At 45.4% G+C, this 25000-nt stretch overlaps 1 protein-coding gene across 14 annotated transcripts in view; it reads right to left on the bottom strand.

Moving 5' to 3' along the window:
- TRIO (trio Rho guanine nucleotide exchange factor) overlaps window positions 1-25000 on the bottom strand; it is a 3493742-nt gene that overhangs the window by 3333564 nt on the left and 135178 nt on the right. For all 14 annotated transcript variants that reach the window (XR_012724343.1, XR_012724344.1, XR_012724345.1 and 11 more), the window contains exons 6-7: window positions 17946-18060; window positions 13318-13510 (exon numbers count right to left, since the gene is read on the bottom strand). Coding sequence is in view for 11 of the 14 variants with exons in the window: in XM_075314973.1 (XP_075171088.1) it covers window positions 13318-13510; window positions 17946-18060 (308 nt within the window). In the remaining 3 variants the exon portion in view is untranslated. The remainder of the gene's footprint in view (window positions 1-13317; window positions 13511-17945; window positions 18061-25000) is intronic.

Genomic DNA, 25000 nt, shown 5'->3' with positions numbered 1-25000 from the left:
GGCAATACACACAGTGATGGCATATTCCAGGGCAGTTTCTTTCTGTAGTGTTCCAGACAGACATTTGAATATGATAATACTCACCTGCTCCTGTGATGTGAGAGATCGTTACTAGCTCCGGCCTCCCTGTTGCACTTCCTGTGAATCCTCCTGGCTGCTCCTTCTGTTCTCTGCTTCACACTTTTTTTCTGCTCTGTTTTCTCTTTTCTCTATTTCTCCTCCACTACAGCACTGTTTTCCTTTTCATCGTTTCTTTCTCCGATGCTGTACTGAACAAGCTCCACCCCCTCTCCTGATTGGCTGTTCTCCTCCGGGAATCTCTCACAGCTCTCTGACTGGAAGAAGCTGCTAACTGGCCACGTCCTCCTCTTCAGCACAGGCTGAGCACAGTGTGCAGTGTGGGCGAGTCTGCATCTCTGCATTGGCCAGCATGCAGCTATAAAAACAGTGCCTGCACCCAGCGGCCTTAATCAGCTGCTTGGCGACAGCATGAAAGTGAGAACGCACACACCGCGGGCCTCTCCAGCTCACAGGCCCCATAGCAGTGGCGTAGTCTGCTTCTATTGACGGTACGTTACTGCATGTGAGGCTTATTCAAACTCACCTGTGGCCAGTAAGAGCTGTGGACAATATGAGAATCACATCTAAAGCCAGATAAAAAGGGGAGTTGACTCCATCTTAGCATTGTGTAACAGTCTGAGGCTTTGAGAACCAAAAATTGTTGACAAAAAAACAACAACCTCAAGGTTTTAAGTAGACATGCTGCTTGCAGTGTTTGACTGGCTCACACTGGGAGTAAAGCCTGCTTTACATGTTACGATTCTGCATACAATATCGTATGCAATCGTAACCGCCCCTATCGTATGTGCTGCACGTTCAATTTTGTTCAATGTGCCGCACAAACGATTAACCCCCGTCACACGTACTTACCCGTCCATAAGACCTCGCTGTGGGTCGGCGAACATCCACTTCCTGGAGTGGGAGGGACGTTTGGCGTCACATCGACGTCACGCGGCAGCCGGCCAATAGAAGTGGAGGGGCGGAGATGAGCGGGACGTAAACATCCCGCCCACCTCTTTCCTTCCGCATTACCGGCTGGAGTCGCGGGAGGAAGGTAAGATCTGTTCAATGTTCCCGGAGTGTCACACACTGCGATGAGTGCTGCCTCGGGAACATTGAACAACCCGACGTGCAATTCGTCAGGATTCAACGACGTGTAGGCGATGAACGTTTTAACGTTCAATCGCACGTACCTGTTACAAACTACAATGTACCTTACGGTGCCGGATGTGCGTCACTTACGACGTGACCCCGCCGACACATCGTAAGATATATTGTAGTGTGTAAAGCGGGCTTAACAAGTCAACTGCGTGATCTGATGTAGTATGCAACCAAAAAATAAATAATAGGGAAAAAACCACATCCACCATCCCCCGAAAGTATTCTGCTTCTACTTGGCTGTGTGTGTGCAAAGATTCAAACTGCCAATCAGTGACTTTCATTGGGGTTCAGGTAAAGTCTAAACCCGTGGAGGTTTGGTTCAGCTGCACCCCCAAAACCGAACTTCCTCGTGTTCGCTCATCACTAGTAATAAGTCCATCTACAGAGATCTTGATGTTTCTTTCTCCATGGCGTGCAACATAAATCAATAAGTTTACAACTCATTGCACTGTAGCTAATCTTCCTGGATATGGACAGTAGAGAAAAATTGATGAAAGGTTTAACACAGGATAGCCCGGATGGATAATCAGCAGTCCCAATCAATCTCAAAAGAAATTCAAGCTCCGGGTCCATCAGTGTCAGAGCAAACAGTTAACATTTGAATAAAATGAAATACTATGGCAGGAGATCCAGGAGGACGCCGCTGCTGACAGACTTAAAAAAGCTAAAACTACAGTTTGCCAAAACGTACGCGAATAAGCCAAAATCTTTCTGGGAAAGCATCGTGTAGCGCTGAGCGGATCCAAACTGTAAAAGTCCGGATCTAATAATAATAATAATAATAATAAATCTTTATTTCTAAAGCGCCAACATATGCAGCGCAGCGCTTTACAATTCAGAGATTCATATACAAACAAATAACAGTTCTATGAAATGCAATAATTAGAGGGGAAAAAAAGACAACCCTGCTCGTGAGAGCTTACAATCTACAATGCGATAAGGGGGGGGGAAACCAGGTACAAGGGCTTATTTACAATGGCAATCCAGCCATCTCAAGGAAATGGGGGATAGATAATAGCTGCCTGGACCAGTTGGCAAGAACCTGGAGATGCATTTGGGTGCCATGAAGTTAGACGTGGGGTTATGTTGTGAGAAGACGTTGAAGGACTATCTAAATTTAGTTTGGCTAGGAAGTGTGACAGGTCACCATAAAAAGATGCATTTTTAGGGAGCTTCTGAAGCTGAGTAAGTTGTGATTTGTCCTAGCTTCCTGGGGTAGAGCGTAAGATCTGCGCTGTTTCAAAGATTTCCGGGTGCTGGACCTGGATCCGGCACTGGCAAAAATAATTGAAAAATAAAGAAAAACAAGAAAACAGAGTTTCATACTTACCGTGACTCGACGGCGGCACACTGCTTCCGGGTCGCGCATTCAATTCCTGTACTGTGCATCGTATACACACAGCTTTCAGTGTTTCCTCTGCCACCGGCCGTCCTCTCGTCTGTGATTGGTTGCAGGCACACGTGCCCCCAGCATATGACAGTATCTGCCTGCCGTGCAGTCATCGCGGCTCAGTCATTGTGTGCACAGCCTGCAGTCATTTTCTATGGCCCCCGGCTGTGTTATGTAGCAGAGCTTATGCGGCATGGGACCTCGTGTGGATTACGCCGGACCTGCAGGGTGTTGGGGGTTAAAAAAGAGGTGAAGGAGGGAGGGTGTGTGTTTTGTACTTTATTCCAAATAAAGGCTTTTTCTCTGTTTTTTTACTTTAATTCACAGGTTAGTGTGATGCAGTTATCACTAACCTAGGGCTTAGTAGCAGCTGTGTGCTGCTATTAAGCCCTTATTGCCATAATTGGCACTGCTCCAGGCCAACAGGGAGAGCCGGTAAAGCACCGGGATTGTCACATCTAATAGATGCGGCAATACCGGTTGGCTGCGGGCTGAGACTACCAGCCCCCAGCCGGCTTTATCATGGCTGGGCATGAAAATTAGGGGGACCGAACGCATTTTTTTTTTTTTAATTTAAATTAAAAAAAAAAAAAAAAAAGCTGCATCAACGGCACAGTCGCACATGTGGCGCCCTGGCAAAACCAGGTTGTCACAGAGCCTGTACAAATCCACCAAAGTGCAGGCCATTCTCCTCCTTGGCATCAACACAGTCCCCACAAAGATATACAGCAGCCAATCAGGCCCTACTCACCCCCCTCCCAAGGAAAATAGGAGGGATCGAGAAGAGCTTGGGAAGTGACAGAGCAGAGTTTTAGTTTCAGTTTGAGCTGTAGTCAGTGGAGAGCTGACAGGAGGGAGTTGGAGCTCCCTGGAGAAGATGATAGTCAGGGTTGTAGCCCTGGATTACTGGACTAGGTGGCAGTGAGGGCCACAGGCACAGAGATCTGGTCGCGGGAAACTTTAGGCTGACCGGGGCAGGGTTGTAGACCACCGGTGCCGAGAGAGGGGATCCGGTCCGGAGGCCTTTCAAGCGGACTAGTCCAGACAAGAAAGAGACAGAGTGTGGAAGAATGGGCCCCTGGCTGTATATGTGGGTGTGGGACCTTAAGACACCCGCCAAAGGTGACCGGCCATTGGCAATTTGGTTTACATTACAGACTGTGTGTGGTTACTGACCCTCCAAATCATCAGCAGCTCATCTAGCACCACAACAACCGAACTGTGAGTTTCCTGCTCCCTGCAACCTCTCACGTAATGTGTGGCCCTGGGCCCCGGGACTACACCTCCCCTACCCGTGGAGGGGATCCTACCTTGCTGCCCTGCTCCATCAGGCCCAGGCACCCACATACAAGGCAGCGGCGGTGTCACCATCCCTCACCGCAACCCACGGGTGGCGCCACTGACAAAGACACTATCCCCTGTAAATAACCCCTTTTCACTCGTGGGCGACGGATGGCTGCGCGAGCCCCGGATCTGGCTGCCACTCAAGCCACAGCCCTACCCAGATCAGAGTGCCTCGAGCGGCCCCCCGATTGTGGTCTGTCCCCCGCCCACGACACACACACACACACTTGACAGGAGCGTGCATGTGTTTCTAGGTACATGCACGATCATGCTCAGAGAGCGCAGGTTGTGCCAGCTGATATCATGTCAGACTTCTAAGAGTCTGACAGCGCATCACCGGCACAAACGCGCACTTCTGCCAGGAACGTGCATGTGTTTGTTTACCATACTGATCCACAGACACCTGCAGTGCTTTCCCCGCCCACCGTCTGTACTGTCGTCTGTGATTGGTTGCAGTCAGCCGACACGCTGCCATTCAGGGTGGGGGCGCGTCTAGCTGCAACTAATTACACGTGCCAGTGGGCTGGCAAAACAATGAATATTGAATTGTCGGCTCCAGGAGAAAAAGCGTGACCCGTAAGGAGTTTGCTGCCACGACACAGCATGAGTGAGTACACCGCTCGCGCTCCTACAGCCCTATCCCCTCCACAAACGTTTTTAATCTCCGGATTCTGGTGCCCATTGACTTCTATGGGCACCGGAATTCGGAGTGGATCCGGATTTTTTTTTTTTCTTTTTTCAATCCGGCAGTGATTAGCCGATCCCGGATTTTGGCAGATTCTATCAACTCTAGTCTTGTGGAGAAATGAGACCTAAATATTGCATTTTGATGTAACAAAACCAAAATGAGGCCTATAAATAATAGTACCTACAGTCAAATATGGTGAAGGTTCAAAGATGTTTGATTCTTCTGGCATTATGCATGGCATTATGAAATGTGAAGATTACCAAAGGATTTTGAGTCACAATGTAGTGCACAGTCTCAGAAACCTGTGTTTGCGTCCTATGTCATAGGTCTTCCAGAAGGACAATGTCCCCAAACATACTTCAGGAAGCACCCAGAAACGGATGGGACAAAGTGCTGGAGATTTTTAAAGTGTCCAGCAATAAGTCCGGATATGGGGCATTACTACTTGGGAGGTATTAGAACCTTTGAAGTGCATTCATATTTTTTTTTTATTAAGTTTTTACATCTAACAGAACAGAACATACACATACCCAATGAAAACATCATAAAAAAAATGTCCCAATGTCGAATAACATATGAATGAAAAATTGCACTGCATTCGCGGTACACCAGTGTACCGCACGTGCAGAACGAGAATCGAAATAGTCGGCAACGGAGGAGAGTGAGAGAAATCCCTCCCCTCCTCCGTGCCGGCCCGTCCCTCCGCATCGCCGGCCCGCCCCCCGCAGCTGAGGTCCGCTCGCACAGTCGGACCTCAGACGCAGGCACACTCGCATGACACTCGGCTCCTGCCGTGCTGCCAGCGCGAGCCGTGTCATGCGAGCATCGCACTAGTGCCCCGTGTGGCCCCGGCCTTATTGTGAGGGGAATAAAGGATGAAACAGTATTTTAGGTATAAAAGATGGCCTGTTTACAGCGTAGTCAACTACTACCATCTGTTTGGCACGATCTGCCATTATTTTTCAAGGTATTGTATGTACGCACTTGTTTGGGGTTTAATCATAGTACTGATAGGAGATGAGTAAATATATTTGAGAGGAATTGAATTTTACTGTAATTTTCCTTAACTCTGCATTTACTTAAACATAATTTTTTTTGTAATCTGTTTCCACATTAATTCATGAAAGTGCAAAAGAAAATGCTATATTCACGAAAAATGAACAGCTTTATTAATATCATATCCGACATACAAGTGCATCTCAAATTAGAATATCAAAACGTTAGGGGGGCGTGGCCTAGCTCAGTATGTGAATGGAAGCAGATCCTGTAGCAACTGCCAAGTATCTAGGAAATCCCTAGGGAAGAAACCCAAAAAACACTCAGAAGTCACAGGCTGCAGCTGGACGACCCTCTGACTCCCCTGACCTGACTGCAGTGCTTACTGGCACAGATATGACAAAGAGGGGGCCGAAAAAGCCGGTGGGAGAAGTGGAGAAGCAGAATCAAGATGGTGCCGTGGGCAGCATGAAGCAGAGAAAAGATAATGGTGCAGACGCTGAGGAGATCAGAAGACAGGCTGCAACACGGCTGGAGCGTTTTGCCAGGCAGGAGAGCAGTGGCCATCACAGAGAGACAGTAAGAGGTGAGCTGCAGATGAATATGGGACTTGCAGACAGCATGGTGCTGAGTGAAGGAGGGGGGAGGGGTGAGAGCAGCGAGGGAGCTCAGGCCTGCATGGCAGAGACAAATCCCAGATCGCAGGCAGCACAGCTAGGGGAGCTGACAGGCACACAGAATGTCCCTGAAGAGCCCACACTGAGACATCCTCACAGCAGTAATGCTCTGCAGAGCATCTATTACTGAGGTGACCCAGCAGCTGGGGAGCCTCAGAAAAAGACATGGCATCCATGCGGCACAAGCTTCATGAAGCGAAAGAGAGAACAGTAGAGGTTGATCAGAGAGTCAGTATCATGGAGGACCGCATGGCAAAATCTGACCGACAGGCAGCGTGCAGCACAGCAAATAGCAGCACTCCTAGCAAAAACGGATGACCTTGAAAATAGATCAAGGCGTAACAACCTGAGATTAATTGGCATCCCAGAGAAAGTGGAAGGTACATCCCCAACTGAATTTTTTGAGGAATGGCTGAAAAGTAAAATTGGATTTGAGCATCTCACCCCTCTATATGCAGTGGAAAGAGCCCATAGAGTTCCCACCCGCCCCCTGCCTCCTGGACACCCACCACGACCTGTGCTGGCCAAAATACTGCATTACAGAGACAGGAATAATATCCTGAAGCATGCCAGAGGACACCCAGACTTGATCATCAATGGCTCCAAGATATCCATTTTTCCAGACTACTCCATAGAAGTGCAAAAGCAAAGAGCCAAGTTCATTGACATCAAGAGAAGGCTGAGACAACTAAATCTGGTATACTCCATGATGTACCCGGCGAAGCTCAGAGTGGTAGCGGGAGGAACAGTGCACTTTTTCCTGGATCCTAAGGAAGCGCTAAGATGGCTGGATGGCAATGAACAACGCTTGCGGCGGGAAGGTCGTGAAGGGGAAGCTGGAGACTATATTTTGGGGACACCCTACCTCTCATCGCATGCAGTGGTGTAGAGGAAGAATACTATGTTATGGTTGCCGGACAGGAGTTCCTGTTTGAAAATTTAAAAAAAATATATATTTTTTTTGTTTACTCTGCAATCTAAATTTAAATCTACATTTAATGGACTCTAGAGGAAAGGGGTCTGCAAACACCACTGAGGATGGGAGGAAATGGAATCCTGGCTATGGAAAGTAACTTTCCAACTCATACTGGACTCGCAATGCATAAATACTGAATTAATTATCCCCCCCCCTCTTTTTTGTTTTTGTTTTTCTCCCCTCTCTCTCCAACCTATTCCACCCTCTTTCTTCTTCTTATACTACTTTTCTCTTTCTCTCCTTTGTTTTACGCACTTCCCCACCCCATTACTTTTTTTTTTTTCTCTTCTTTCCCATAACTTGCTTTCGTTCTTCCCCCTTTATTATGATAAAAAAAAAAAAATGGGGGGGCATTGCGAGAATATGGCAGGACTGCAATACTGATCAGATGGACAGCCGGATACCGTGCACGACAAATAGGTGGGGTCCATCCCTCCTTTTGGAGGTCCTGGTTCTGGTGTTATTGATGGTTGATTGGGCCCTGACCATCGTAAAAGAGGAAACGCGACAAAAGATGGACACGGTATCTGGCAGACTTGCCAAGGCAAACTTATGCCCACCGTCCCTGCTACAAAGGGGACTGGTGGCAGCGATGTGTTACTATGTTTATTGTTGGGGGGGGGGGGGGGGCACAGAAAAACCTGACCTAATTTGCTTGCAGGAAACACATGATACCGGAGAAGCTGCATCTGCAGGATAGAAGGTGGCTCAGGGTGGGGTATCATTCCACATATTCTGCATACTCCAGAGGGGCCAGTATACTAGTCCGCTCTGGCACACGGTTTTTCCTGTAGGCTGGGGACAAGAGCTGTAGTAATATCCCTATACATACCTCCGCCATATTGCAGCAAACTACTTCACAGTCCGATAAATTTATTGACAGACTTTCCGGGGGTTCCCTTTATGATAATGGGAGATTTTAATAATATTCCGAATTCACATTGGGACAAAGGGAGACATGAGGTACGAAAAATGGGGGGGGGGGGTAACTGTACACCATTCGGTAATTTACTTAAAAGAAGCGCCGCTGATTGACCTGTGGAGGACTCGGCATCCGTAAGTGTATCAATACTCCTGTTATTTGGCTACGTTCTCATCCCTTTCGCGCACTGATCTGGCCTTGGGCAATGAAGCAATGCAAGGTTTGATGGTGGGTACTAAATACTTCCCCAGGACGGTATCAGATCATTCACCCCTGTGTGTAGAAATAGACCTGGGGGAACAGCAAAACCAAAATAGACCCTTATGAAAATTAAATCCCTTTTGGTTACAATTAGTGGAAGAAGGGGGGGGGGGGGGGAATATTAGTGATAGGTTCAATGAAGGATCAGCGTCTATTGGAATGGTTTGGGAGGCAATGAAGGCGTACTTGAGGGGATTGTATATTAGGCTGCTTTCACACCTCCAGTTTTTCCTGTGCGGCTCAATCCGGCACTTTGCAGAATAAACGCAACTGGTTTTTTTTTGCTGCTGGTTGCGGTTTTTTTTGCATAGACTAACATTAGTGCCGCATTGTGCCACATGGGCTTGCGTTCCGTCCGGTTTTTGCCGCATGCGGCAGATTTAGCCGATGCGGCGGCCGGATGGAACGTTGCCTGGCACGTTTTTTTGTGCGGCAAAAAAAAAAAAAAACGCATTGCACCGCATCTGGCTGATGCGGCGCATTTTCCTATGCATGCCTATGGACGCCGGATGCAGCAAAAAACACATCCGGCCGCCGCATGCGGTTTTTGCCACTGCGCATGCTCAGTAGCCTGCCGCAAACTGCAAAAAACGGACGGGACGCATGTAAAAAACTTATGCAGAGGATGCGGTGTTTTTTCGCCGCATCCGTTACATAGGTTTCACAGCCGGATTGAGCCGCACTGCTCAAACCGGATGTGTGAAAGCAGCCTAAGGAGTATATCTAAGGTAAAGTCGGAGGCAAGAAGGCAGAATCAGCTTGCGTTTCAGGAATTGGGGAAGGCGGAAGATGCTTTAATATCAAACCACACGCCGGTGGCGAACGCTAGGATGAAGGCAACTCAAAAGATGGTTAATAGATTGACCATACAGGCAGCGGAGAGAAAGAAAATGTTCCAGACCATGACCGAATCCGAATGGCAGGAGGACTGTAGGTCTCCTGGTCCCCAAAACAACCCGAAGGTACAACTGCATTATCAGGGCCTGGTGTGGACTCCAGCAGAGAAGCATCAGAGAGGGCCTGCGCAGCCTACCACACGGGAACGGGACGTACCACAAGTCCCAGCAGAGAGAGGGCTCACGCTAAATCAATATTGCAGGGCCCTGTACAAGAGAAGAAAGAGTAAGGAGAAGGCCTCAATCCTCACCTGGCTAAGGAGATAACCCCAACTGCTTCCAGGCCGACCAGATCGCCATTTCCACTGTAACGGTCTCCCAGGACTGCGCCGTTTGTCGCAGAGAAAAAGAAGGTAAGGAGACTGCTGTTTGTCTCTGTTGCTTTCACTGCCCTGTCAGCCCTGCACCGCATCATTCACAAAACCATCATAGACTCTTACAAGCACCAACGGTTGCCGCGGGGTACCGCTCCACCTGTGGGGAGCAGAACCACCATAGCTGCCATTACATCAGCCCCGGAGACCCCATCCAGCAGCGGTGGCTCCTTAGCCACAATCCATAGGTGGCGTCACGAATATATATTTCCACAAACTTTATTATTGATCATCACCCCATCCATACCGCCACTTTAATTGACTCCACCACCGCTGACTACCCTGGACTAGTCCGGCCCGATACAGAGTCACCTAAGGCCCTGTGGTGGGCGAGTCATGATCGGAAAAGGTCCTTGCTGGCAAGTCTGAAGGTGGGAAAGTTTCGTCCACACTCTGCATCATATCCTACTATACAGTTGATAGATAAAAGTATGGAGTAAGACAAACAGATGAGACAGGTAACCGGGTTCACTAGATCTACCCCCATGTGGGACAACCCCAACATTCCGGAATTTTTATCCCTTAAAGAATGTGGGCAATGGAGGAGAATTGGTATCTGCTACCTCTCCCAAGTGATGGATGGAAACATATTTAAGACTTTTGAAGTACTGCTAAAAGACTTCCCACTGGGACATAGTATGTTTTATAAATACCTGCAGCTACGTCACGCATTTGAATCGCAGAACAGAATAACACCAATTGTTATACAATCAGATAGTGTAATTAATATATTAGGGACGCAAAGAGGGACGGCAGGATGTATATCGATGGTCTACGGGGGACTTCTGTCCATGTCGGTTGGGAGGCAACAAATTGGGGCATATGCAAGGTGGGTGGAAGATTTGGGAGAAATTGGGGAGAAATGGGAGTCTATTTTGCAATATGTCATCAAAATATCTCTGAGCGAGGCGAAATGGCTATCGCAATTATATGTTATATACAGAATATATAGAACCCCTGTGTGGATGAAGAAAGTGGGAGTGAGAACAGATTCCAAGTGTCCAAAATGTACTGTGGAAGAAGCAGGGATCATGCATATGTGGGAATGCCCGTGTTTACAAGGGTTTTGGATCACAGTGTTAAATTTAATTCAGTGATGCAAGATGACCTACACAGAAACCTGCTGGTGTGTGTGCTGGGGTATGTGGATCTACTTCAGCACATCAGACTCTCCACTACCGTGGAAAGCTTCAAGAGGAACCTCAAGACACACCTCTTCCAACAAGCCTACAACCTACAATAGCCCTCAGCCCAGTAGACCACTGCGCAACCAGCTCTGTCCTCACCTATTGTACCATCACCCATTCCCTGTAGACTGTGAGCCCTCGCGGGCAGGGTCCTCTCTCCTCCTATACCAGTCTGTCTTGTACTGTTAATGATTGTTGTACGTATACCCTCTTTCACTTGTAAAGCGCCATGGAATAAATGGCGCTATAATAATAAATAATAATAATAATGTAGTAGGGGTGGATGAACAAGAGAAACTGGCAGTGGCACGATGGTTGTATGCAGCAAGGAAACGAATTGCCTTGTATTGGCTATCTGAAAAAGCACCGACACGTAAGGAATTTGTTGAAAAAGTGAATTATTTATATGGAGAAAAATGTTTATATTAAAAGGGGAAGGAGAACTCAATATGAGAAGATCTGGAGGAAGTGGCTGGACTTTCCAGGATTAGCGTCATTTAATCTACTGAAAGATTGGACATTTAGACTATAGGTAGGAAAGGAAAGATCGCAGTGGCTGTGAAATAAGGATGGCAGGTCATTATGTGATTAAAGAGGGATATAGAGAGTGGAGGGGTGAGACGGTCGACCGGAAGAGGGTTGGGGGGGGGGGTATGTGTGAGGACTACCCTCACAATTTGTTATGTTTATGAAAGTTTAAAAATGCAATTAAAATTTATCTGATTTAAAAAAAAAAAAAAAAAATGAATATCAAAAAGTTAAATTTATTTCAGTAATTCAATACAAAAAGTGAAACATATTATTTATTTATAGAGCACCATTGATTCCATGGTGCTGTACATGAGAAGGGGGTTACATACAGAACACATATACAAGTTACAATGCGCAATACAATACAATCCGCACGGTGGCCGGGCGGCAGCTCTGCACGGTGGCCGGGCGGCAGCTCTGCACGGTGGCCGGGCGGCAGCTCTGCACGGTGGCCGGGCGGCAGCTCTGCACGGTGGCCGGGCGGCAGCTCTGCACGGTGGCCGGGCGGCAGCTCTGCACGGTGGCCGGGCGGCAGCTCTGCACGGTGGCCGGGCGGCAGCAAGGTTTTTGGAGATTATAGGCATTTCTGAACAGATGAGTTTTAAGGTTCCGTTTGAAGCTTGCAAGTGTAGTAGATAATCTGACGTGTTGAGGCAGCGAGTTCCAGAAGACTGGGGATGTTTGGGAGAAGTCTTGGAGGCGGTTGCATGAGGAGCGAATGAGAGAGGAGGAGAGAAGGAGATCTTGGGAGGACCGAAGATTACGTTTTGGAGTGTAGCGAGAGATTAGTTCAGAGATATATGGAGGAGACAATTTGTGGATGGCTTATATTGAGTCATTACAAACAGCAACTGCCATGTTGCTTAATCTGTGCAGAAAATCAGCATTTTGGCAAATGTGGTTTTTGTAAAATTCGATTCAGTTCCGCTCAAATTTGTTCATCTCTACCTTAAACCTCTCCAATTATGTGCCTACGCTTTGTAAATCCCCAAAAGAGCCCTCGAATTTGCTAGAGGCACTCTGTTCTCTCTTTTTTTTTTTTTTAAGGAATTTATAAAAATCAGGAGCAAAATATAACTAGAGAGTATTAGTCTGTTCACAGTGGCACAAATTAGGTACAGAAATTGCTTATCTTTGGAAAAAACTATTTCCCTTTACAACATACACGAAGAAAATCATATGAGGGATCAAAATCTTGCAGTCATTAGGATATAAAGTGTCACGGACATTAAGAAATAGTACGAGTGTTAAGAATTGGGAGCTCAAATCACTGAAAAAAAAAAAACACAAATAAAAGTAAAAGGCAGTGCCATACTGGCGCTAGGATGGGGAATCAAATCCTACCTTCAGTTTAGAGATTGGATGTTGGAAAAATACCCAGAAAAAAATCCTTATCGAATGTCCAGATATGAGTGCATTGGTTGAGTGGCGTGTGCATCGGGAGGGGGAGGGGGGGACTAGGTGGGTTGGGTCTTGAGTAATGATTCCTCCCCTGGCTGTCTGCCTCTCATCAATTTAAAATATCCCCCCTGCTGCCACTGTGATCAACATTGTGGCTGGCACGTACACAGAATTATTTTAATTTTTTTCTCCACCTCTTCAATAAAATGGCGCCGGAATTGGCACATACATGTACTGCAATCTCTGGCACAATTACTGAGGCGATGACTATGCACTGCAATGGTGAATGCGCTGTTAAAAAAAAAATTATCTTATAATAATGGCTTATTATGTAATACTTTATAGAAGTTAATAAACACAATTATGTAATATGTTTGTTAGGTAATTTATCAAAGTTTACACAAAAACTCCTATAAAGTATGGCCAAGAAAGATCAAAATAACAAATGCTCACCTCAAATTCAAATTTGGAGCTTCCAAAATTAATTCTTTGCTTCTGCCAAAAATTATCTGGCTTTATGATCAGTGCAATATAAATACAACAGGGAAAGGATTCTTGCAAAATCTTCAGTAATGGCTTGATAGAGTCCCACTTAGAGCCACGCATATCTACAATTACTGTAAAGCCACGCTTGCATACCTCCTCGCTGTAGATAAGGAATAAAAGGCAAAAGCATGAAAAGTTAAGAGGAGACCCCAGCAAAAAAAAACAAAAAACACAAAATCAGGAAGGGTTAAATCATGATACCATGTTGGCGAGTGTCTACATTTTTTTGTACAGCGGTCAAAATGCAAATAATTCTTAGTAAAAGTTTGTTTTTGTTTTTTTTTTTAATAGAAATGAATTTTCATTTAGATTTATACCATATATCATTCTTTACTTATGTAATTTTTTTTCCTACCACTCTTCCACACCATGACAGTGCCACGCAAATGTTACTGCCAGTTACTGAGGTTGGAGATAGCTCAAATAGCTGTAGTTAGAAGCATATGTTGGCCGTGTAACACAGCTGACAACCACTGTGAATGGAGCGGGATCAACTCCTGAGCCCGCTCTATAGAGGCATTGCACCATACATGTACAGAAGATGGCTCGCAAAGGGTTAAAAGAAATTATAGGTTCTGTAGTCAAAGAAATTAGGTAAACAATGAAATATTGAACATTGCTTGCAAATAAGTGTAAGAAAAATGATGCAACAATTAACTAAATGTAAAGCTTCATATTAGTAGATATGCTTATACATGAACTACATAACATCACAAACCAGTAAATTTGGGGTATAGGAAAGTTTCCCTAATTTTTTTACACCACACACCATGCAATACAAATTCTATGTTTGTTTTCAAAGAATCAGTGTTGGCTTCAGGAATGCCATCATTGAGCTGACATACAGTACTTCACAGAGTGAGCACTGGTGATTTATATACAGGTGCACCTCAAAATAGAATATCCTCAAAAAAGTTAATTACAGTAATTCCATAGAAAAAGGGAAACCCATATTTTATATAGAGTCATTACAGTGATCTACATCGCATGCAGAATTAAATAGGCAAGTTGTATTTTAGAGGTTTTTTTTATTATTGATCAACAACTATGTTCTCAATCAACCCAAAAGACTCAAATATCAAAGCTTAATATTTTTGGAAGTTGGAGGGGAGCTTTTTTTTAGATTTGGCTATCCTAGGAGGATATCTGTTTTTGCATTTAACTATTATTGTGCAGAATTATTAGGCAACTTAATAAAAACCAAATATATTCCCATCTCACTTATTTATTTTCACCAGGTAAACCAATATAACTACACAAAATTTAGACAAACATATCTGACATGCAAAAACAAAACCCAAAAATTAGTGACCAATATAGCCACCTTTCTTTATGATGACACAACAGCCTACCATCCATAGATTGTCAGTTGCTTGATTTGTTTACGATCAACATTGCGTGCAGCAGCCACCACAGCCTCCCAGACGCTGTTGCGAGAGGTGTATTGTTTTCCCCTCCTATAGATCTCACATTTTATGAGGGATCACAGGTTCTCTTTGGGGTTCAGATCAGGTGAACAAGGGGGCCATGTCATTATTTTTTCATCTGAGACCTTTACTGGCTAGCCACGCTGTGGAGTAGTTGGATGCATGTGATTAGAGCCTTGTCCTGCGTGAAAATCATGTTTTTCTTGAACGATACTGACTTCTTCCTGTAACACTGCTTGAAGAAGTTGTCTTCCAGAAACTGGCAGTAGGTCTGGGAGTTGAGCTTCACTCTATCCTCAACCCGAAAAGGTCCCACAAGTTCATCTTTGATGATACCAGCCCATATCAGTAGCCCAGCTCCACCTTGCAGGTGTCGGAGTGGAGCTCTCTGCCCTTTACGGAGCCCATCAAGAGTCACTCATTTCATCAGTCCATAAAACCTTTGAAAAATCAGTCTTAAGATATTTCTTGGCCCAGTCTTGATACTTTATCTTATGTTTCTTGTTCAAAGGTGGTCGTTTTTCAGCCTTCCTTACCTTGGCCATGTCCCTGAGTATGGCACACCTTGTGCTTTTTGATACTCCAGTAACGTTGCAGCTCTGAAATATGGCCAAATTGGTGGCAAATGGCATCTTGGCAGCTTCACGCTTGATTTTCCTTAATTCATGGGCAGTTATTTTGCGCCTTTTTTGCCCAACACGCTTCTTGCGACCCTGTTGGCTATTTGCCATGAAACACTTGATTGTTCGGTGATCACGCTTCAAACGTTTGGCAATTTGAAGACTGTTGCATCCCTCTGCAAAACATCTTACAATTTTGGACTTTTCAGAGCCCGTCAAATCTCTCTTCTGACCCATTTTGCCAAAGGAAAGGAAGTTGTCTAAAAATTAAGCACACCTTATATAGGGTGTTGATGTCATTATACCACACCCCTCCTCATTACAGAGATGCACATCACCTGATTTACTTAATTGGTAGTTTGCTCTTAAACCTATACAGCTTGGAGTAGGACAACATGTATAAAAAGTATCATGTGATCAAAATACTCATTTGCCTAATAATTCTGCACACAGTGTATTTCAAGTGTTTATTTCTGTTAATGTTGATGATTATGGCTTACAGCCAATGAAAACCCAAAAGTCATTATCTCAGAAAATTAGAATAATTACCACAAAGCACCTGCAAAGGCTTCATAAACATTTAAAATGGTACCTTAGTCTGGTTCAGTAGGCTGCACAATTATGGGGAAGACTGCTGACTTTACAGATGTCCAGAAGGCAGTCATTGACACTCCATAAGGAGGGTAAACCACAAAAGGTCATTGCTAAAGACGCTGGCTGTTCACAGAGTGCTGTATACAAGCATATTAATGGAAAGTTGAGTGGAAGGAAAAAATGTAGTAGAAAAAGGTGCCCAAGCAACCGGTATAACTGCAACCTTGATAGGATTGTTAAGAAAAGACCATTCAAAAATTTGGGGTAAATTCACAAGGAGTAGACTGTTGCTGGAGTCAGTGCTTCAAGAGCCACCACACAGATATATCCAGGGCATGGGCTACAACTGTCACATTCCTTGTGTCAAGCCACTCATAACCAATAGGCAACGCCAGAAGCGTCTTACTCAGGCCAAGGAGAAAAAGAACTGGAGTGTTGCTCGGTGGTCCAAAGTATTGTTTTCAGATTAAACGATCACACGATATCGCAAGCACTACGCGGCGGGTGCTTTCACGCTCGATATCGCTAGCAATTGCTAGCAACATCGTAGAGGGTAAAGCCCCCTTTAGCGTCTGGAAGAAAAGTGGAGAGGCCACAATCCAAGCTGCTTGAGGTATAATGTGAAGTTTCCAAAAATCAGTGATGGTTTGGGAAGCCATGTCATCTGCTGGTTTAAGTTCACTGTGTTTTATCAAGATCAAAGACAACACAGCTGTCTGCCAAGAACTTTTAGAGCACTTCATGCTTTCCTCTGCCAACGAGCTTTTTGAAATGGAAATTTCATTTTCTAGCAGGTTTTGGCACCTGTGCACACTGCCAAAAAAGTACCAATACCGGGTTTAATAACCACAGTATCACTTTGCTTGATTGGCCGTAAAACTCACCGGTATTGTCAAGAGGAAGATGAGAGACACCAGACCCAACAATGCAGACGAGCTGAAGGCTGCTATTAAAGCAACCTGGGCTTCCATAACACCTCAGCAGTGCCACAGGCTGATTGCCTCCATGCCACTCTCCATTGATGCCATAATTCATGCAAAAGGAGTTCCGACCAAATATTGAGTGCATTTATTGAAAATACTTTTCAGTAGGCTAACATTTCTGAGTTAAAAATCATTTTTCAGTTGATTTTATATAATACTCTAATTTTCTGAGATCATTACTTTTGGGCTTTCATTGGCTGTTCGCCATAATCATCAACATTAACAGAAATAAACACTTGAAATAGATCACTCTGTTTGTAATGCCTATATAATATATGCGTCTCACTTTTTGTATTTAATCACTGAAAGAACTTAACTTTTTCATTATATTCTAATTTATCTATCACCTGTATGTGATCAGCATGTGACCAGTTCATCAGTGAAACCCACTGAATAGCGCTGTGCACGCGATAGTTCAGAAGTAGGTGATAAATCCGTATGGTGACATGTCGCTCTATTACTGTGTTTATTGGATGCTTTTAAAAATTATTGGAAAGTGGCAAGCCTGTCAAATATATTTAGATTTGAAAAACTGTTTATTTTCGCTTAGACTGTTATAAAAATAAACAAAAATCTTAGCTAGGCTGTGCTCACTCCCCTTTATAGCTAGAGTCTAGCTACCCAGACATGGAAGTTTTTAAGCCAGATAGTGGCATTTCAAGTTAGATTCCTGGTATATAGAGATTACCTTGCCGTGGTGGCTGGGCTCACATGCATTGGCCAATGCATAAGCTAGGTATCTTTTTTTCAAATATTCCTATAGCAGTAATGCAATACCTGAGTTCCTTTATTGTTAGCATTTTAGTGTACAGCTGTATGTGTTTTTTAGTTAAAACGTTATAGATCTGCATTTATACACTGTTTAATTAAAACCAGAAACTACTTTATCATTAAGTATCACAAGTTCATACCTAGGTATGCATGCAAGATACGATAGAAGCCTTCTGAGATCTTCTTGTCTTATTCTATCATGATTGCTTCGACCGGGAAAAGTTAAAACTGGACCGCCTCTTTTATCTCTACCACCTGTATAAATACACATTTATCATGTTTAATGTCAAACAAAACCTTGTAAAAGTTAAAACCATGAATCAAAAAACTATATTATACATACTAGAAAAAAATGTTGCTCTTTTAAAGTGGAGGACAACACTTTTTAAGTGGTAAAAAATAAGTCATCTCTACTCCAATTACACACACCACCCTTGAAAACACACACAGCTCTGTGGACAGTCACGTCTCAGAAAGTAGAAAAGTATCTTATAAGCTATTGTGGGGGCTGCGGTCTTTTTTTCTTAGGTTTGTTGCTGTCTGCTTATGACTAGTCAACCATATGTAAGATGAAGATTTACATGTCCTCAAAGTAAAATCTCTGGTAACAAACCGTGGGACTTAACATAAATAATAACCAAAAGTTTACAAGCTAGTATGTTTGTAACGGAGAAAAGAAATTAAAAAATGAAAACCAATTCATGAAAGATTTGTGCCAGAAATCTGGAGTAAAACACAGTTCAGAGAGTAGTGGCTGTAGCCAAGCCCCTACACTGACTGACAGCTTGCAGTATAGTTCATCAGTGCCTGGAAGGCTGTCAGTCAGTGCCAAAGCATGTTTACAGCTGCTGCTGACTGTGCACTTATCACCGACTGGTCACGCCTCTATCACTGAAAGCTCAAAAAATAAACTTAATGTCCTTTTCAGTAGCTATGGTTTCAGTGCGACAGCCACACACAGCTTTAGAACACTATGAACTTGCTTATTAGCCAGATATCTGCAGTTTAACCGTGGGGTTTTTATACATGGACAGGTTCTCTATAAAATATTAAGTCTCATGACCCTCCTATGCTTCTATATTATGGCTTGAAGTTATAGGAATAAATACTAATAAGTCAATAAATTTAGACACATCTAATTGTAATTGGCAAATCACAAGATGCTTATGACAATATTAAAAATTAATTAAAAAAAGGAGGTTTACAGAAACAAATCAGTAGGTGGAGCAATACAGGTTACTTGCACAAGCTTATGATACTACTATCTGCATGCTGACAGAAATAGTATTTCATTCATTTCACATCTAAGAGATTCCATGGTATAAATAGAGATGGATTAACCCGAAGATGTTTGGGTTCGGCAGGTCGTTTGGACTTTTTTATAAAAAAAAAAAAAAAAAAAAAAAAAAAAAAAATCCACTTCGGGGCCAGACTTGAACCAGAATATCTGCCCAGACGCTGAACCCCAGATAAGTCTATGGGTACGCGAACATTGTGCTGTAAAATGGTGGTAGAAAGGGATGGGGGTTTAGATCAGGACAGTTATACTTACAGTCTCCTGCGCTGCTGTAATACTACTTCCGGGTCCGCTCATTAACCCTCATACGTACTCACTGCTTCCCCCGCCCAACGTCAATGATTGGTTGCAGTAAGACCGCACCCCCACCATGTGTGACAGTCTGTGATCGGTTGTAACTTCAGTGCTGGAGAGGAGAACGGGGTTAATGCTGCGCTGCTGCCAAATAGAGACTGATGATTTAATAAACTTTATTTTACGGGTCTAAGCCTTTCAGGGATAGAATATGACCGCCTGCTTGGATATTGAGGCAGAGACTTAGTGAGCCGCGCAATCAGTGGTGACGTCACTCAGGTGATTTGCGGTCACAGCTGGAGGTTCCCACAGTCCTCCACCTGTGACTGCAAATCACCTGGATGACTTCACCGCTCATCGCGCAGCTCACTCAGTCTCTGACTGAACCTCAGAACTGGCGGTCATGTTCTATGGACGCTCGGTGTAAATTCAAATTTAGCAAAGCTGAAATTGTCGTGGGAGCTCATGTGGATTATATCGGACCTGCAGGGGTGTTTTGGTGGTTAAAAAAGCGGTGAAAGAGGGTGTTTTTTCTTTAATTTTATATTAAAGACATTTTTTCGGTTTCCTTTCACTTACAGATTAGTAGACCCTACACATTTCTAATCTAGGCCTTAGTGGCAGCTGGGGGCTGCTATTAACCCCTTATTACCCTGATTGCCATCGCACCAGGGCAATCGGAAGAGCTGGGTAAAGTGCTAGGATTGTCACATTTAATCATTGTAACAATCCTGGGCAGTTGCAAGCTGCTATTATTAGGCTGGGGGGCCCAATAAGCATGTGTCTCCCAGCTTGAGAATACCAGCCCCCAGCTGTCTGGCATCAAATTTGGAGGGACCGCACGCTGGTTTTTTAAAGTTTAAAAAAAAAAAAAAAAGCAAAAAAACACGCATGTGGCTCCTTTTATTTTCATGCACAGACAAAATAAGCACAATGCAGGAGGCTGCAGCCTGTAGCCGTAGGCTTTAACTGTGCTGGGTATCATAATACGGGGGGACCTTATGCCAATTTTGTTTTGGTTTTTTTTTAACCATAATTATGTGCGCATAGCATCTGAGATTGGAAGCCATCAGACACGCTGTGACACAGGCTGGGGTGTGTCTGTTTGCAACCAATCACAGATGTCAGTCGGCAGGGTAAGCAGTGAATATGCATGAGGCTAATGAGTGACCCGGAAGTAGAAAGAGGGGATCGCAGGAGCAGGTACAGCCGTGCTGGAGACTGGTAAGTATAGCGTGCTTGCTTTATTTATTTTTTTTCTTTATTATTTTTTTTTTTTTTTTTTAATTACCAGAGTGCCGGATCAAGATCAATCTCAGCCTGGGCCCGGCACTGTTATTTTTTAACCCCCATGTGTCTGGACAGTCCAGCCATCACTACCAGAGGAAGTGCAAAAAAAACGCAGTAAAAAACGCCATATAAACAGCACCAAAAGCCTGGCCAAAAATCACACCAAAAAGGCAGAAAATCACCAGGTGACTTCCTGCCGCAAGACAAGGTTTTGCTGTAGAGGAAAAAAAAAACCACAGCAAAAACGCCCTGTGTGAACATAGCCTTAACCTCTTCAGCCCCAAGCCTATTTTGACCCTCAAGACCAGGACATTTTTTGCAATTTTGACCAGTGTCACTTTATGAGGTTATAATTCTGGAACGCTTCAACGGATCCCGGTGATTCTGAGACTGTTTTTTTGTGACATATTGGGCTTCATGTTAGTGGTAAATTTAGGCCGATATTTTTTGCGTTTGTGAAAAAAACGTAAATGTCGCGAAAATTTTGTAATTTTCAAACTTTTAATTTTTATGTTCTAAAACCAACGAGACATATGACACAAAATAATTAATAAATAACATTTCCCACATGTCTACTTTACATCAGAACAATTTTGGGGAAAAAAAAAATTTAAGGAAGTTATAGGGGTTCAAAGTTTATGAGCAATATCTTATTTTTACAACAAAATTTACAAAGCCACTTTAAGGGACCACATCACATTTGAAGCGATTTTGAAAGGTCTACGTGACACAAAACACCCAAAAGTGACACCATTCCAAAAACGGCACCCCTCAGGCTACTCAAAATCACATTCAAGAAGGTTATTAACCCTTCAGGTGCTTCACAGTAACTAAAGCAATGTGGAAGGAAAAAAATGAACATTTTACTTTTTGCAACAAAAATGTTAATTTAGCCTCAAATATTGCATATTCACAAGGGTAGCAGGATTAAATGAACCCCCAAAATTTGTTGGGCAATTTCTTCTGAGCACGCAGATACCTCATATGTGGCGAAAAAACACTTTTTGGGCGCACAGCAGGACTCGGAAGGGAAGGAGCGTCATTTCATTTTTTGAACAGAAAATTAGCTGGAATCGTTAGCCGCACCATGTTGCGTTTGGAAAGCCCCCGAGGTGCCGAAACAGTGGAGCTCCCCCACATGTGACCCCATTTTGGAAACTAGACCCCTCATGGAATTTATCTAGATGTTTTGACGAAATTGTTCCTTCAACCAGGTAGCTTTTTTTTCCACAAGGGTATCAGGAAAAATTGCACCATAAAATGTATGGTGCAATTTCTCCTGAGTACATAGATACCTCATATGTGGTGGAAATCAAATGTTTGGGAGCATGGCGGGGCTCAGAATGCAAGGAGCGTCATTTGACTTTTCAAATGCAAAATTGTATGGGATAATTAGCGTATTCCATGTTGTGATTGGAGAGCCCCTGAGGTGCCGAAACAGTGGAGCTCCCCCACATGTGACCCCATTTTGGAAACTAGACCCCCATGGCATAGAAAAAAAAAAAAAAAATCAGGGCGCACGCACGGATGTTCTGAAAAAAGGGGGGGGGGGTGACTAGGTGGGTTGTAAAAAAGAAGTCCTGTCCAAACTCGAGTACGACTGCAGGACGATTGCTGATCAGGTACCTAATCGTTCAAGTTTTGTCTTTTTTTTTTTATTTGGGATGCACAAGAAAGAAAAAAAAAAAAACTAGAGCAACAATTACGTACCTGATCAGCCAATCACGTAGCTGATCAGCACTTGGCTGCAAGCAGGTGGGGGAGGAGGGGGAGGGAGTGGGAGATGCGATTGGGGATAGTTTGAAAAGAGCCACGAACAATACTTACAGGATGGATCAGAACAGCGGCAAATGGGGGGCGGCAGATGGGGGGGCAGCGGCATATAAAGGGAGAATCTGTGAATGTGAGACGACAGCGGCTGGGATAGGGTGGGGGCGGATGGGAGAGGGCGCAGTGGATGCAGGAGCGGCGGAGGATGGGGGGAAGGGGGGATGGGGGGGGGGAAGGGGAGTGGGAGGTGAGATGGGGGATGGGGGGGGAAGGGGAGTGGGAGGTGAGATTGGGGATAGTTATCTTACAGGATGGATCTAGGCAGCAGGATCACAGGAGATTAAGGAGGCAGCAGATCGGGGAGGGTGAGAGGTTCGGGAGGGAGAGCGCACATCCCGGGGAGGGTGAGAGGTTCGGGAGGGAGAGCGCACATCCTGGGGATGACAGGGGACGGAGCGCACATCCCAAGGGTTAGAGGTGAGGGAGCGCACATCACGGGGGTTAAAGGTGAGGGAGCGCACATCACGGGGGTGACAGGGGAGGGAGCACAGCTCACGGGGGTGACAGGGGAGGAAGCACAGCTCACGGGGGTGACAGGGGAGGAAGCACAGATCACGGAGGTGACAGGGGAGGGAGCACACATCATGGGGGTGACAGGGGAGGGAGCACACATCACGGGGGTGACAGGGGAGGGAGCACACATCACGGGGGTGACAGGGGAGGGAGCACACATTACGGGGGTGGCAGGGGAGGGGGCGGGTAGCCGATCACAGGTGTGAGAGGTGGGGGGGGGGAGCGGGCAGCACATAACGGAGGGGAGGGGGCGCGCAGCACATAACGGAGGGGAGGGGGCGCGCAGCCGATCACGAGGGGGAGGGGCCGGGCAGCACATTACGGAGGAGAGGGGGCGGGCAGCAGATCGGGGAGAGCGGTGGCACTGTGGCAGATGGAGGAGGGCAGCGGCGGCGAATAGGTAGGCTTTTCGCCGGTTTCATACAGTGCAATGGCAGCGCGGCAAGTTCCAGGTCCCACGCTCCCGTCACATAACAGCATGGAACCGGAGCTTGTCGCCCTGCTATTGCACTGTATACACTCACTGTGTGTGCTGGCGTGCTCAGGACCGGCAATAGGTCCATGGTGATTGGAGAGATAGGTCACAAGGCCGATCTCTCCAATCAGAGCTGCTAGAACTGGGGGGAGGGTGATCCAGTGAGGTCACCTAGCTCCAGCCAATGGCCAGTGCTACAGCTGCACTGGTCAGGGCTGGATTTCAGTGTTTCAGCCATTTTAAATGGCTGGAACATTACAGTGGCTGTGATTGGCTGACGAACGCCGCTCAACCAATCACAGCCTCCGTAGGTTCAGGAAGGAGGCACCACCCCTCCTGAGGTCAGGTACAGGTCCCCTCCTTCCCGAATCGGCGGTTTGTGTTAACCGATCGCAGTCACCGGGGGCTCCGGTGCCGCGATTCCGCCATGACGGAAAGATCCGTCCTTGATCTTTAAGGCCCAGGGCATCATGACTGATCTTTCAGTCCATGGTCGTGAAGGGGTTAAACTACAATCGGACCCTACTGACAATGGGCCCAGCTCCTGAGACCATGCCATGAGTAAATAGAGCATTAACCATAATGAAAAGGGAACAAACAGCATGCTATATCAACTTTGACTAACAAAGGTGCCCATAATCTGTCCGCTCCATATACCTCCAAACAAATCTCCTGATCTCTTCCCACGACGAATCGCCGGTCCTCCTAAATCCCCCTTCTCTCCTCAACACTTCTAGTTCTCACACAATTGCCTCCATGACTTCTCCACAGTATTCCCCATCATTTAAAATTCTGTGCTACAACATGGAACTTAAAAACACAACGTTTCAAGAGAGCTTAAAAGAAAGCAATGCCACTTAACCATCACTGGAACTGCTGCAACCCCCTCTAACCCCCCCAACCTACTGTCTCCTCCCTCATTATCATGTAAGCCCATAGAGGCAAGGCCCTCTCATTTCTGTACTAGCCTGTCATTATTAGTTTGTTCATTGTAATTTGTATTTTGAATGTAACCCTTTCTCCATACCTCCCAACCGTCCTGGATACAGCGGGACTAAACCGGATTTCAGCGGGCGTCCCGGTGTCACGATCGTGAGGCTTTTGTCCCGTGGCTCCGCCCACCCCTTCTCTCCCCCTCCTAATGCACATGAGCAGAGCAGAGCCGAGCGCTGCTTCACTGCTCTGGCTCTGTGCTGCCGCTGTTATGGGTGGGCGGCAGCAGCACTCTGGCTGCCGGCACTTTAATCGGCACCTGCAGCTCAGCGTGCACTTTCTGCTCACTGCTGGGCTGTTTGTGTACGGAAGTGCATCTGTGGGCGCAGCTACCGAGCAACATGCTGAGCTCTGTCCACAGATAAAGAGACTGCAGGAAGAGGAGCTGAACACCAAGGAACACTGTATGTGACCCCCCCCACCTACCCAGAGCTGTATGCCCCAACCCCATCCTCACCAGAGCTATATGCCTCCAGTCACCCCCCCACCAAATTTGTATGCCC

The sequence above is a fragment of the Anomaloglossus baeobatrachus genome, chromosome 6 (assembly GCF_048569485.1).
Source record: "Anomaloglossus baeobatrachus isolate aAnoBae1 chromosome 6, aAnoBae1.hap1, whole genome shotgun sequence".
NCBI lineage: Eukaryota > Metazoa > Chordata > Amphibia > Anura > Aromobatidae > Anomaloglossus > Anomaloglossus baeobatrachus.
Note: the sequence above shows the minus strand (reverse complement) of the source record. Positions and strands in the feature narration are given on the sequence as shown.